Genomic DNA, 15,295 nt, shown 5'->3' on the forward strand with positions numbered 1-15,295 from the left:
TCCCTGGCACAGAAGCCTGTGCAAGATGAAAATGTTAGTGAACAAGTGGAATTGGAGGAAGGTGCAAATAGTTCCCTGGCACAGAAGCCTGTGCAAGATGAAAATGTTAGTGAACAAGTTAAATTGGAGGAAGGTGCAAATAATTACCTGGCACAGAAGCCTGTGCAGGGTGAAAACATTAGTGAACAAGTGGAATTGGAGGACCAAGCAGAGGAAAGCCTGGAAGATGATGGTGATGCATTTGATTTTGATGAAGAGTCAAATCAAATATTAGAATCTAATGAAAAATGTGATGGAGAGAAAGCTGATACACAGGGAGAAGAGAGTGATGGAGCAAATGGTGCTGTTGGAAAAACTGCCCACACGGACAAAGCGGGAGAGGGAACAGACAAAATGGAAACCAAAGATGCCTTGACCGAAGGTGAAGTCTTGCAGCATAAAAAAGATGAGCCCGAAGAAACATGGTGCTTACAAGGGGAAGCGTTGGGGAAAACTGATAAGGAGGCTGATGTGGAGGAAGAGGAAATCAAAGTATCAGATTCTAGTAAAGTGGAGAAATTACAGGATCAAGATGTTTTGGAACAGGATTTGCAAAGTGCTGGCATTAAGAGGGCTGAAAGCAGGGAGGATTTGCAGGCTGGTAGAAAGAGTAAGGGTAGATCCAGAGATGACTGTACAATCTCCTGAGTTCAGAATCTCAAACCTACACGAGTTCGTGCCCTGTGACCAGTCCCAGGACACAAACATGCACTTTGCACAAGACATCAGACCTTGGAATACTCTCAGAGCTTTTTCTTTGTAGGTAACTCAGCATAAAAACGTGTATGTGGTAATGATGCAAGTATTAAGTTATTCACTGTCGTACCCAGCCACGAGAAATCGTGACTGGGTTTGGTTTTGCTGTGTCTCAGGTTGAAAGCTTATCACCTACTGAGGAAGCTTCACAAATTGCCTGTTCAAACTATCATGCAATTAAAGTACCTCTAGTGTGGATAGCTGCTCCTGGGGAATTTCTATAGGATTTTTTTTATTCTAGCCTCGTTGATCAATATCTTGAATGTACATTTGGCCTTTGTGAACTTATGCACATTATGCTTGCTTGTACTTAGATCTATAGCAAGTACATTAACACTTCATGAAGGAACTCAGCAAATCAGCCACAGTGATGGTGAAACTTCTTTCAGAATGATTAAAGCCTATGAACGAATCTTTTTTTTTAATATGAAAAAAAAAGATATTTTCATTCCACTTTGTGTTACTTCTTATATGGTCATATTCCAAAATATAGTTAGATCACTGTGAATCTGCTTAGTCTGAGCACTTTGGAAGAGCAATATGCAGTTTGGAGAAAGTGCAACATACAGGTCTTTGTTTGCTGAAAGGAATAAATATATACATGTTTACTTCATCTAGGCACTTTGCACCACAATAGGCCTTTTACACCATGTCTCACATGGGGTTTTTATTTTTTCCAGAGAAGGTGTCAATACACACTGTAATGTGTGCTTAAGTTTGCTATCAAGTACTGTCTACATATGAATATATAAAATACCTATTTTTCCAAGAAGATTTTTGCTTAAAATTGCATTTTCTTACTGCATTATATTTTTTTGCAAATTCTGATTCTGAAAGAATGTTTTTATCTCTGAAACAAGTCTTACCTCTTCCCTTCTGGAAAGAAGGTAACTTGGCATGTCTTAACTCTTGCTGGATATCAGACCAAAGACGACTGTTGTTTTGTGTGCTAGCCCCCCTGTGCCTTTTGGAAAAGCTGGATTGCTTTGAATTGCTGGCATAAATTAGGCTCTTGGACTCCCTTGCTGTATTTCTTCTTGCAGCTCTGCTAGTGCTTGGGAGGAAGAGGTTGTTTTGCATATATAAATATTCATTTAAAGTGTTAAGCAATGAATGTCCCAAGGGAATGTAAATCGATGGGGGGTGTGGGCTGTGGAAGGCTGTATTTGTGTTGATGTTACAAAGTTGTCAGAGCACAGACAGACTGCAAAATTTGAAGATGTATATCAAAATGTACTGCTGTATATAATTTAAATAAACATATTTTATACTTTAAAGTACCTGTCCAGAGCACTGTTTGTAAACCTGCATAAGTAGTTAATTAAACCTGTATCATTTCAACACCATTTTTCTGCAGCTTTTGCTCAATTTATTGCCTTGTGCTACGTAGCTACAAGAGCCATCTCCCTAGGACTGGGCAGCCTCGGGGTTTGAGCACCTTGAATATGTGATGGCACCTTAACTGTAGAGCACTAACAGGTCTGTAACCCTGTAACTCCTTTCTTGTGGCTTCTCTCCAACTTAACAGCAGATCCACCATGGTTTCTGTAAGTATTGGCAGCTGTTCCTAAGGGGTTACACTAAATGCTAATCCAAAAAGTCATAGATCTTATAAGCATTTCTTATTAGCATGTAGCAGTGTTTATTTAAAGATTTGGCTCTGCTATACTCTCAACAGTAATATATGGTTTAATGTTGGAAGTGGGTTTTAACTGTTAAATAGACTTAAATAGATGATTAAGTGTTCTTACCAGGCTTCACCTGTACTGTGGATGGATCTACCAGGGTGAAATTCAGCACATGCCATTATATCCTGTGTTTCTTATGAGTTCATTTCTGATTTTAACTAGTTTTTCCACTTCAGAAAACAAAGCGTTTTTAAGAGAATTCCTTCTTAAAGACAAGTCACAGGAGCAGAAACACCTGCAATCTTACCTGTCCATGTACCGGTTTTGATCCCAATCCCAGTGTAACTGGGAGCAAGAACGAGGAGAGGCAGTGCAGAGTAGCTGGTGTGCCAGAAATCCATCCTGGAATGTCGAAAATGAGTATGTGACCCAAGGATGAAACCTCTGTCTTCCAGAATAACCCCAAATGCTCACTGGGTTTTCTGGTCATCACCTAGTGGCACATAAATCCTGTAGCCCAGGTTTGTGCATATCTGAATTCAGAGCTAGCCTGAAATGCTTTCAAAAGCAGTATCTCAAGAAACGTACTTGGTAAAAAAGGGGAAAAAACAGTGAAAAGGTCTTGGTCAGTATCTTCTTTACTATAGAGAAGAAGAGTCCTCCTGTCCCCCTGAAAATTGTACTGCAAGCTGGTGTCTTCCAAATCCTGTGCTGTCCCTGGCAGTGCCCCTCTTCTGAGAAAGACAGGAAGGCATTTTCTCATCATCCAAAATAAATGGACAGATCTGGAGAAGGAGTACTGCCCAGCCTGCTCTGAGAGTTGGATTGTTGCAGGCTGTTCTGAATAGCTGCTTGGGGCTGGGATTTCATGGGATGCCTTTTCATCCTCCCAAGAGCAGTTTACCCCTTTCATTGACACCAGGGTTAGTTTCTTCCTGGGCCACACATCATGTAAATCAGCCAGTTAAAACCAGCTGCTTCCCATCCCATGCTCCCCTCCAAGTGGAAAGAGGGTCTGTGGCTGATTTGGGAATGTTTGGTGCCACTGGAGCAGCCTCTGAGTAAGCAATGCCTTGAGTCACCTGCAATGCCAAGGCAGTGGGAACAGTCACTGGACTTAGAAACCATGGCAGAAGACAGTGGTCAGCACCATCCTCACCCCTCTGTGTCCTGCTCCCTCACAGGCCCCATCTCCTCCTCAGTCCTCTGTTAAACTCCTTGGCATGTGTAGGCCATGAACTGGTGCAGTGAGTACCCTGGAATCACATTTCCAAAGTTAAGTGAGGTGAATGTCACACTCTAATTATTCACTGTAGTATCTTTGTATGTGGAATAAGGCTAATGATTGTTACAGATGAGAATTTTAATTAGCTGCTTCCTGTCCTGATTGAGTAGATTGTTCTTTTCTGCTCACCTGTTCTCAAGGTCCTCAGATCCTTGATTTGTTGGAAAAAGGTCTCCTAAATGCAAAATTAAGGTGACCCTGCAGAGTAAGTTTTCTGTGTTAATGTGGGGGTTTAAGATAAGTGAAACCCAAGAGACCCTCATCTCTACAGGCAGAAAACTTCTCTATGTGAATGGCAATTTTTTAGCAAATTAATTTTTCCCTGATCTGGTAAGTCTTGCTGTCAGCATGTCCCAGTGAGGTGCACAGATGTCCATAATGAGGGCAGAGAGAACTGAGGGTGAGATCAGACTTGAAGGTTCATCCCAAAATGCATCCTTTTTGCAGGGAAAGGGGTTTGGGAAGGCCGGTGTGCTTCCTCGCTGGAAGCTGGAAGAAGTGTCCTTTCTTCAGGCAGGCAGATTTCACCCCACAGCAGTGGTTGTGTTAGTGAAAGTCACAACTAAACTATTTTCGCGATCAAAGTGTGTTACTTGGCCCCTTTGCAGTCAGTCAGTTTGGGCTAATTTTGTAGTGGCCTAAAGGTTTCCTGCTGCACCAGTCCTCATTCTCTTTCCAGTCCTTGGAAATCCATTTCTCAGTCTTTGCTGACCTGTGAATCCCAACACAATCTCTTGAGTCCAAGCATCTCCAACCTGTTTGCTGTTCTTGCTTTCTTCATTGACCTTTATTTTTCTTCCATATCCTTCATCTTTTGCAGAATTTCTTTCTTAAGTTTTATTTCCTTCCCATACAGATCTGTGAAATTGTTTTACTGTTTTGAAGGGGTTTATACTTGTACATTTTGGTTACGGGTGGTATTTACAAAAAAAGTGGTTTGGGTTTTTTTGGGTTTTTTCGTATCAGTGCTCAGGTGTAACAATGTTGGGTGTGTTACAAATGGATGAAAAACAACAAAAGGATAGGACTTCAGGAGGTTCAAAATTAATCCATAGATCTGCTGACCTGGGATGTCACGCTAAGATCTGTATTTGGGTATTGCATCAGAAGCCAAGGTAAAGGTTTTATTCCACGCTCTGGAATGGGACTGTATGGGAGCGTGTGTACCCAGGAGGGGAATGACATACCATCTTAATGGACTCTACATGTCTGCTGTACAGAGGGACTTCCACTGGGAAACCAGTTTTCCCTGTGATTTGGTTCAATACAGACTCTTGATTCCCTTTAAGTGCATGTGCTAACAAGAAAAAAGGGAGAACCACAAGACTTTGGCCTGTTCAGGAGTTGTCAGCAAAGAAGAAATGGTATTTTTAAAGCTCTTCAAAAATATTTAAGTTTGCCTTTCAACAGAATTTACCTGATAAAAGCCCACCAGGCTCTTATGTGTCATTTATCTTGCTTTCCTAAAGTTTACAAACAAATCTTTTTCTTGAGTGACCTTTGGATTTTAACCATTTAATCAGCAGGCCAGACCTCAGCTGTGGAGTTGAGCTCTGAACAGCCAGGGCTCTGCACTGCTGGCAAGGGAGGACAGCTGAATAAACCTGCAGTGAGACCCAGCTGAGGTCAACAGATCCTCTTCTAATGAGTGTATTTGAATGTGATGTTCCAGTGTACTCCTGCCTGAGGTGTACCTGAAAAAACTGAGCTTGCTAATTCATGAGGTCATTTGGGTGGTAAAAACATGTGTGAACACCTGCTAAAATGCTTTCACGTTTTGCAGCCCTTAATGGGGAAGGAAAAAATTACTTGGTTGTAGTTCTCTTTTCCAGTTGTCTCATTCTGTAGAGTGCACTTTATTAATGAAGGCTGCACATACCCATGTGCTGATCTGTAGCACTTCCAAGTCCACGTGTAGCACAGAAGTTGGTGCAGATTGTCCATTGCCTCTTGATGCTTGACCTGGAGAATTGACAATGAAGAGAAAAGAGAGTTTTACCAGACTGCTGCGTTCGAAACACAAATAATTTAATGGGCAAATGTTTTTCTGGTCATAATACTGGAGATAAAATGTCACTGGGGAAGAGTTAAAGTGCTGAGAATGTGCTTAGCTGTGATTATAGGTGTTTACAGTATTGTCATTGTATTAAACTGTCAAGATTTGTGAGATTTTGTGTTGCAGTTGTGCTTGACCCTAGAGTTCTTGCATGCTAACCTAACGTAGAAGATTAGCCTCTTTGCATGCAGCTGGCTGCTGCTACTGGCGGGACAAGCATGTTCTGTGAGAATGACATAACTCCCCTGCCTGCAGCCCCCTGCCAGCCCTGTCTGGGCCTCGTGTCCTGTGGTACGTGCCCTAACTCCCCCCATCAGTAGATCACTAACCTTAACGGTTCAGTCACGTGTCTCAGATGCGCTCCCTGATTGCCGCGCCATCAATCAGCGCTGAACTTTCCCTTTTCTCTTCCAGACAGGCTGAAAAAGCTCATTGATGAACGGGAGTCCTTGCTAGACCAGGTAAGCACAGGGGAAGTGAAATTCTCTTACCAAATCATTAATAACAACAGCAAAGGATTAAGAAAATGAAAATAACCCCCAACACAAGGGGTAGAGCAGCAGTGCTGCTGTCTGGTTGCTCCAGCTGCCTTGCTGGCCACTCTATTCTTCCTCCAAAACATTCCTCCTGTGGGTTAGCTCAGGATACATGGAAGATACAACACAGTGTGCGTGCACCAAGCTGTCACGTTCAGTGTCCTCGGCCACCTGAAACTTCCTCTGCAGGACCATTTCTGAATAATAACCCTTCAGACTGGCCAAGCCCAAGGGAAAAACAGGCATGGCTCAGAAACTGTAGAAGCAAATTTTCTTTCCAAGAGTAAGCCCTCCCCTTTGCTGAGTCTGTGGGTAATGCGCCATTTGGAAAAATATGTTGGAGGAATTGCAGATGGGTAAAGAGCAATTAAAGGAATTATTGCTGGTACCATGGTATTCCATAGTGGCTATAAAGCTTATTCAAAAAACTTCAGCTGGTCTGTTGCCCTGCAGGACACTCTGTGCTTTCATTTATGCTCAATGACCTTGGCCTTGAGACTTGCACACAACCAAACACAGCTTTGGGAGTTCTTAAGAATGTTTTACATCAATGTGCCTGCAGAAGATTTATGGCTTTTCTAATAAACCAGTCATCTTTCACTCATTGTTTTGGTCCTGAACTTGTACATAAGCACTGATGTGTAAAATACCACGAGTCATTTGCCAAAAGAGTTTCTAGGATGTTATTTTGTAACAAAAGGGTTTTTTCAATTTAGGTTTAAAACATATATAATTACTTAGATATGTTATTTCTATTACATTTTTATAATATAATAATTTATTATATATTATGTATTATAATAGTTTTATAATACTGGAGTGAATTTGAGCGATAATTTCCCTTGGTGATTTTAGTAACTGTTTTGTGTCCTTCAGATTAAAAAATTGAAGGGACAACTGGAAGAAAAGCAAAGGAATGGCAAGATGGAAAATACCCAGTCAGAAGATGAAGTTCTGGAAAACGGGACAGATATGCACATGATTGACCTCCAAAGTGAGCTGTATTTTGATTTTAAGAGAATTTCGTGCCCTGCATGTGAGTGAGAAAATGTATCCGTACAATAATAACCACATGGCTCTGAGTAAGAATGAGCCTTTGGTTCCAAGGGAGCTTCAGCCTGGGAGCACCCATGCACCTCTACAGAGGTGAGGGAATTAGGAGCCTTTGTTTAAGATTGCAGTTGGACATCTCTGTTATTGCTCCTCAGGAGAGCTGGGGTGAGTTCAGATTAATCTGCCTTCAGAGTGGTTGTCAGGGAATCAGGCAGGACTGGGAACGGTGCCTCTCTGCTGGGCACTTACTGAGAGAACTACCCTCCTGCTGCCCCATGGAGATCCCTGATGCATGGAAATTTTATGACAGACTTGTTAGAAACTGTTCACACTTGTTCTGACATCTCTGATAAATCTGCAATTCTTTTAGGAGATGCCAACAGACAGATCAGTGATCTCAAATTTAAACTAGCAAAGTCTGAGCAAGAGATAACAGCATTGGAGCAGAATGTAAGTTTTTGGCTTGTTCTGTTTGTTCAGGCATGGTGAGAATACAAAGAGAAAGTGTATTTTGATAAATGATAAATGAAATTGTGATTTTTCTCTTAAAAAGAGACATGGGAGTGTTGGAGCACGAGGGCTACGATGACATTTATGTATGGGGAAGAAGGAATATATTACTCCTCTGTACTGAAGGAAGAATGTTCAAAGACAGAAGTACCTGATGAACTCTGCAGAACACTTCCTTATGCCTAGCTATCAGCAAGTTTTAAATGGGTCCCAGCATGTGATGTGGTAGAGATGGGTTTTATACACAGCTGTTCCATTTTGATTGTTTGCTCTTGTCCAGAGTGCATCAGCAATGCTCTTGCTAAGAGAAATTTAGTCAGTGGACTGTATTTTTTGTTGCTGGAAGCATATTAGATAGGGATATGTGTAAAAGGTCGGGAGTAAGTTACTGTTGCCAGGCTTCCTTGGTGTATGGTTTTTATTCCCTGAAAATGTGCCTTTGTTTTATCAAAGAGGAGTCAGCATCTCTCTGGTTATTCCTTGAGTACTTGTGGAAGAGTAAAGCTTCAGAGTAACTTCTTGGTACAGCTTCTAATCCCAGCCTTTGCCTTCCCCTCAGGTAATACGACTGGAAGGCCAGGTAGCCCGATACAAAACTGCTGCTGAAAATGCTGAGCGAGTAGAAGACGAACTGAAGGCAGAGAAACGCAAACTGCAGAGAGAGGTAACTCCACCTGCAAGCTGTCACAGGTCAGCTCGCTCCATGTGGGGAAACCTGCCTCTCCGGGGTGTTCTAGAGGAGGAACCACCCTTCTTGGCACAGCAAGGAAAAAGCATCTAATTTTTTTTATTGCTTTAGTTACTCCTTCTAAAAGTGCAACCAAACTTGCAGCACTCAAACTGGAGTAACAGTCATGGCTGTGAGCTCCCACTGCCTTTTCACCATTCCTTCCTGAAGTGACTTGCTAAAGGGATGCAAGTTGTTCTTTGTGATCCTGTTTTTCTTGCTCTGCCAATCTGTTCACGCCTGTTTGGGGTAGTGTGGCTGTCCGCAGACTCTGTCCATGCCTGTGTCTCTTAGAGCCTCAATACCTTTATCAGCTTCTCTCACACTGCCTCCTGAGGCATTTCTTTTTTTCTTATTCAGTGTGGCTCCTTGCTTGCTCTAAATACTCCTTGTGCTTTGCTGCCTGTAAATATTGCTCTGTGCAGTCCACCTCTCTTTCCCTACCCCAACCCCGTGGTGGGTTTTACAGGAAACTGAGGCTCCAAGTGACAGCTGTGGATATAGTTCTGGGAACCAGAAACATAAAAGCTGAGCAGTGAGACAGGTGTACATCACCCAGAGCCTCGTGCCTCTGGATTGAGGGAAATTCTGTGAAGCAGCATCTCCTGTTCCACAGGAGTAGCCTTCTGTTCATGCTGACTGCCTCAAAACACATGCTTCTATCAAGCCAAATCACAGAATGACAGAATGACTGGGTTGGAAGAGACCTTCAAGGTCACCGAGTTCAACCCATGCCCTAACACCTCAACTAAACCGTGGCACAGAGTGCCACATCCAGGTTTTTTTTAAACACATCCAGGGACAGTGACTCCACTACCTCCCCAGGCAGATGATGCCAAAGCTTTATCACTCTTTCAGTGAAAAAAACTCTTCCTGACATCCAGCCTAAATTTCCCTTGGCGCAGCTTTGAGACTCTGTCCTCTTGTTCTGTCAGTTGTTTCCTGGAAAAAGAGACCAATCCCCACCTGACTACAACCACCTTTCAGGGAGTTGTAGAGAGTGATAAGGTCACCTCTGAGTCTTCTTTTCTCCAGGCTAAACAACCCCAGCTCCCTCAGTCATTCCTCTGTAGGGCTTGTGTTCCAAGCCTTTCACCAGCCTTGTCACCCTCCGTTGGACACATTCAAATCCAGGCTTGGGAGACCACATTTCTTCTTAACTTGGCCTTCTTTGTTCAACTTTCTGTAAAGACCCTGGGTTCTTGGTAGTGTGCTTAAATACCTGTGTGTGTGTGTGACCTTCAAAGCAGTTTAACTCTGCTAAAGGAATTTCCAACTGCTTTATGCTCCAAGTTGATATGGTCAGTTAGAGTTGGTAACTTGCTTGCTTTGCCTTTGGAAAGGGATAACACGGTGACAGTTACAGAGTTTTTTTCTGCTTCCTTCCTTCCTTCAGCTTCGTTCAGCACTGGATAAAACCGAAGAGCTGGAGGTCAGCAATGGCCACCTGGTGAAGCGGCTGGAGAAGATGAAGGCCAACCGGAGCGCTCTGCTGTCTCAGCAATAGCCACCCCCTCCCACGGGAACCACCACTACTTGGAACCGGAACGACGTCGCAGCTGCTTCTGTGTCCTGCTGCCCGGGACACTTCGTGTCATTGCCTTCTGAGATCAGGCCACCCCAACATCTGCTCCGTGCCTCCCAGCCAGGGTCTCCCTGCGCAGATCCAAGCCTGCTGCACTACATCCATAGGAGGAGCTGATCCAAGTGGCTGTGCCCGCAGGAGCCCTTCCACACCGAGCTCTGGGGACATTCGAAGTACAATACATAAGAAGCACATGGAATTCTCCATCCAGAGGGCACAGCAGCCATTTATTGCCATTTAAAATGGCACTCAAAGAAAACACTTTGACTGGAATTTTGTGTCTTGCTGAAAATTTTAAAACAAACACTGTAAGTTTGGGACTTTGCTCATGACAGTATCTGTAATTTAGTGACTACAGTAGAGTTATTCATAGTAGGTTTTTCATTTACAAATCACTGTGGAACCACAAGCCATTACAAAGCAAAACTCCTTCAGTGGAAACCATGGAAGAAGATGGTCTTGGAAGCAAAAGTGACCTTAAATGACTTTGCCAATAAAACAAATGTGTTTGGAGGGATTTTTGCACCAGTAGAATCGTGAGACTCTTTTATTTCAGGGTAAATAGGCAATAGCTTCATTGCATCTTCAATTTTTATTTGTATTATTTAATCCCTACTCTTGGAGTTGAAGTAAATGACTTTTAAAGGATGTAAGGTTGCATTAATAAACCAGCATAAGGCCGTGTTTTCAGAAATGGTGGGGTTTGCACTCAGATCACTCTCTTTGGTGCATTTATCAAAGCAAGTGTCATTTGCTTAAACAAAGTATGTAATGGGTTTTTTACATCAGAAACTATCTACTGGTCCGTGACCTAATAGAAAACGATGCCGCTACAAAATACAAGTCTGATTTTTAAAAGAGCAACTGATAAGTAAAGAAGCACTTTAGAAAATATTACTGCCTATGGGTTTTCTACAACTACAGAAGTAGCGAGTTATTTCCTTCTGAGATCATTGCGAAGGTTTTCCACTTCTCATGCAGAGCAGAGTAACCAATTAAGATGTTGCAGACGATTCTTGTGTGTGTAGAGATGGCACACGACTGGCACTACAGCTCTGGTTTATTGGAACTCATTCTGAATGTACTACTCAAAGGAGAGCAGCAGCTGCCTGAGGAATAAAGCTGCCCATCCCACATCAGCCCTAACAGGAAAGCCAGTTCCTTTGGGATCTGCTCACGTGGTGAAACAGCATCTGCTGTTCCATGGGAGCAACCTTGACTGCCTCAAGAGGTTCTACCAAGCCAAATCTAGACCCAGGAGATCACATTTCTTCCTAACTTGGTCTTCAGACCCTGCGATCCAGGTCTTTCCTCAGCCTCTTCCTCGCAGATGGGAGGTTAGAGTAGGAACCGCTGCTATTCTCAACGCAAGGGGATCGCTGGTATCTTCCTCGAGCACCTTCACAAATTAAATAAACCAAAACCACTGTCTGAATGTGTTTCTCTGGTTTGGCTAGAAAACAACATCCTCGTCTTCATCTCTTCCAAGTGCACAAGGAAATCTAGGAATGAAGTACTGAAATTATTATTCCAGGAAAAGGATGAAGAAGGCTTTTTTTTTTGTGCCCCTGGCAAATTAAGTATGTCCTTGTTGATGAAATGTGGTGAAACATGGGGATGGAAGGAATCTTTTTAAATTAAATTTCCACTCCAGTTAGGGCTTTGGGTTCATTTTTTTTTAAATTGTTTTTGAGAGGAACATTCAGGTGCAGAGCCAGGTTTCTTGTGGAATACCTCAAAATGGCTGTGGATACCAATTTACAGTTTGCTGTGCTTGACTTGTGTAATTTCTGGTGTACAAAGCCTCCGGGGCCTAAAAAACAAGCTAAGGGATTTTCAGAACGCAAACAAACGTGCTAAATACAACACCTTACCAATGGTAAGGTGCGTGATTGCCACCAGTCATCTTTTCATTTGTGGCAGCAGTGAAAGCCGCCTCTCCTGGCAAGGTTCAGGAGAAACAACCCAGCAACCAAGTCTTGGTCCAAAAGGCAAAAAACAACACTTTGTTCATCAAAAAGGGATGTGTTTATCATTTCGAAGTAGATTTCATCTCGCACCCCATAAGCATTAACCTCATGACGGAAATCAGATGTGTATTTCAACCTGGATATGCTCTTAGTAGAAACCTTTGTGTGTGATAAAGTAGGTGAATGTTGAAGCCACATTTTCCACCCCTCTCCCCTGACTTCCAGTATGACTTAGCGTTAGAATAAGGGAAGAAAAAGAACTGGTTGGTTTACTGCAAACTGTTCTATGTTTTTCTGTGAAGAATGTACAACAACAGGGCTTTGAATGGTAAGAATAGCACATGTCCCAATCCTTTTATTTGAGCTCCAAATGAGAACACCTTGGTACCCTGAGAGCGGGACCGAGGTGGCGGCAGCCGGGCGAGGAACAGCTCCTGGGGGAACCAGGATAGGTTTTCCTATAGCTTCTGTTTCAATTTGCTACCCTCTGTTTTATTTTCAAATGTTAAATGGCTTTTATCGTTTGCAAATGGAATGTTACCCAAAATGTTTTTGTTTTGGTTTGGTTTTTTTTTCCCCAATTGCTCTGTTAGGAGATGTGAGCGTGGAAAAGGAAATTCATTATGAGCAGAACTCGCCAATAAAATGTCACTTGTTTGGGTAGTTTTTATGGAGTGGTCTGTCCATGCTGTTGTTACCAGTACAAATTCTCTTGGAAAATACAGACTTTTTGGGTGATACGGGTGTAACAGCTCGTTTTCCTTTTCAACACGTTGCTGCAGGATCACACCAAACATGAGCAACACTGGTTGGGAAATGTACAAATTCAGGGGCTTGTGTGGCTGAGGGCACTGGTGTGAGACATACCTCCAAACATCAACATTTTTAGTGGCAGGGTGCACCTGCACCTCCAAATTTTGACATTTTAATGGCCAGGTGCAATTGGGGAGTACAGAGACAGCCTCCCATCGGGAGAAATCTGAAGGCTGTTCCTAACTGGATTAATTCTCTGCTTTTATTTATGGTGAACACAGAGGTAACCCACAAAGTAGCTTTCCCTGGAAGAATCCTTCACAGCACAAAGTCTCCATCACAACAGGAGGCAGCTTGGATCATCAAAAATGTTATTTTAGTATTAAATGTCCTCTTGCCCTGATGTGTTGCCAGAGTGGTCACTTACATGAAAGGGACTAAGGCACTGCTCGTCTTGGCTTTAGATACTCTAAACCATCGCATGTGGTTGGAGGTTCGTTGTAGGCAGCTGAGTGATGTTTTACACACTCTATTCCAACCTCTATACATATGTCTTTAAAGGAAGAAGCAGAGCCCCTTGCACAAGTAACATGTACCTGTGTGGCAGGTAGGTGCCTGTGTTTAGCTCCGCTCCTGTAGCGTGCGCGCTTTCAGGCTGAAAACTTTCAGGTAGGTTTTAATATGTGCCAGAGGAGGTTTGAGGTGGGTATTAGGAAAAGTTCTTCCCCCAGAGGGTGATTGGGCACTGAACAGGCTCCCCAGGGAATGGTCACGGCCCCAAAGCAGAGTTCAAGGAGCTGCCAGAGTTTGGACAATGCTCTCAGGCACAGGGTGGGATTGTTGGGGTGTCTGCAGGGCCAGGGGTTGGACTCAATGATCCTTGTGGGTCCCTCGCAGCTCAGGATATTCTGTGATTCTGGAGTAGCCGTACAAGGGCTGCTGCGCTCCCTCCCCGCCGGATGCGCTTCGGTCTCTCAGTGCTCAGCGGCGGGAGAGCCGTGAGGGGAGGGAAGGGACCGTGAGGGGACACGGCGGTACCGATTCTGAGGGGATATGGCGACACCGACACTGAGGGGACACGGCGGCACCACCTTTGAGGAGATACGGCGGTACCGATTCTGGGAGAATATGGCGGCACCGACTCTGAGGGGAGGGGGGAGGAGCCGCGCGCGGCGAGAGCGGGCTCCGCGCCGGCCAATCAGGCGTCGGAGCGCTGCCCGCCGCAGCCAATGAGCCGCGTGTGGGACGCGGGCAGTCGGTCACGGGAGCGGGCGCGGCGCGGGCCCAGGGCTGCGCTAGCGGGGCCGGGAGCTTCGTGCGGGCAGCGGGACCGTGCCTCAGCCTGCCCTGGAGCTGCGGTGAGACGTCGTTCCCCCGCCTGAGGGCTCCCCCTGGGCGAGCGGGAGCACTGGGCTGCCCTGAAGGCTCCCCCGCCCTCAGCCAGCGCTGCAGCGGGGACGGGCTCGGCTGTGGTTCAGCGTTTGGTTGTGTCACAAGTAGCGACAGGAAGATTGTTGTAACTTACCTGGGACGTGGAGGTGTTCCGGTTCTTGTTCTCAAGGGAAAAGTGAGGGAGAAAAGCCACTTCTCTGTGATAATAGTGATGAGATTTTGTACAGGCATCTGGGATGTGCTTTGGCAGCGTTCGACTTTTAATTCCACGGAGCTGCTCAAAGCTTCAATTAGGGGGTGAAGGTAAATTCAACGTAGTAAAAAAAGACAACGTTTTTGAGGCAAAAATGATTGTAGAAGGGTATAACTAAACCTTGGAAATGTTCAAGACCAGGTTGGACGGAGCTTGGAGCAACCTGGGATAGTGGAAGGTTTGAATATTTGAACATTCGAATATTAATCCTTAGTGTCCCCCCGGGGAAGGGCTGTCAGAGACAGTGACTAAAGTTGGGATGTGTTATTTAAGTAGTTTGGAAAGCAGACGTAATTGAGAAATACGGGTAATGATTTTATGTATTCCTTTCTTCGTTAGAAGCTTCTGAGGGAAGGCAGAGGAGAATTGACAGTATTCCTAAGAAACAAGCTTCACAAAGAGCATCTTCCATCCCTACACACTTCTTTGCTTTTTGTTGGTGTTTGTTACTAAACTGGGTTTGCTGTAAGTTCAGAGCAGGTGTACTGCTTTGGTCTGGTGAATTGTCCAGCTTCCTTCTATTGCTAAGTGACCTTCTTGTGTTCCTTTACGACTTTCTGGTTGTAAAGATTCTCAGGTTTTCTTAGGGTTTTGTCCTTGGTAACAGTTTTTTTCTTGCTTCCCCAGAATTAAGAGGAATATACTTTAATTTCCAACACCTAAGGGGTTTTTAGTTTTTTGGGAGGCACAGAGCTCGAAGTTCACCTCTTCCTTGACCTAAGTAACCTTTATTTGACCACTTTGTGTACTGT

The 15,295-nt window shown here is 44.0% G+C and overlaps 2 protein-coding genes across 2 annotated transcripts in view; both read left to right on the forward strand.

The window, feature by feature from the left end:
- LRRFIP1 (LRR binding FLII interacting protein 1) overlaps nt 1–12,815 on the forward strand; it is a 102,863-nt gene extending 90,048 nt beyond the window's left edge. The window contains exons 21-25 of the mRNA XM_042035352.1: nt 6,179–6,225; nt 7,177–7,294; nt 7,724–7,803; nt 8,423–8,527; nt 9,987–12,815. Coding sequence (XP_041891286.1) covers nt 6,179–6,225; nt 7,177–7,294; nt 7,724–7,803; nt 8,423–8,527; nt 9,987–10,097 — 461 coding nt within the window. The 3' untranslated portion in view covers nt 10,098–12,815. The remainder of the gene's footprint in view (nt 1–6,178; nt 6,226–7,176; nt 7,295–7,723; nt 7,804–8,422; nt 8,528–9,986) is intronic.
- Nucleotides 12,816–14,153: 1,338 nt separating this feature from the next.
- The window catches only part of LOC121668002, a 32,308-nt gene continuing 31,166 nt past the window's right edge, over nt 14,154–15,295 (forward strand). Inside the window, exon 1 of the mRNA XM_042035353.1 lies at nt 14,154–14,256. The gene's annotated coding sequence lies outside the window, so the exon portion shown is untranslated. The remainder of the gene's footprint in view (nt 14,257–15,295) is intronic.

Source organism: Corvus kubaryi, unplaced genomic scaffold (genome assembly GCF_017639235.1).
Source record: "Corvus kubaryi isolate FWS band 111438036 unplaced genomic scaffold, C.kubaryi_AGA036_p1.0 37383, whole genome shotgun sequence".
Taxonomy (NCBI): Eukaryota; Metazoa; Chordata; class Aves; order Passeriformes; family Corvidae; genus Corvus; species Corvus kubaryi.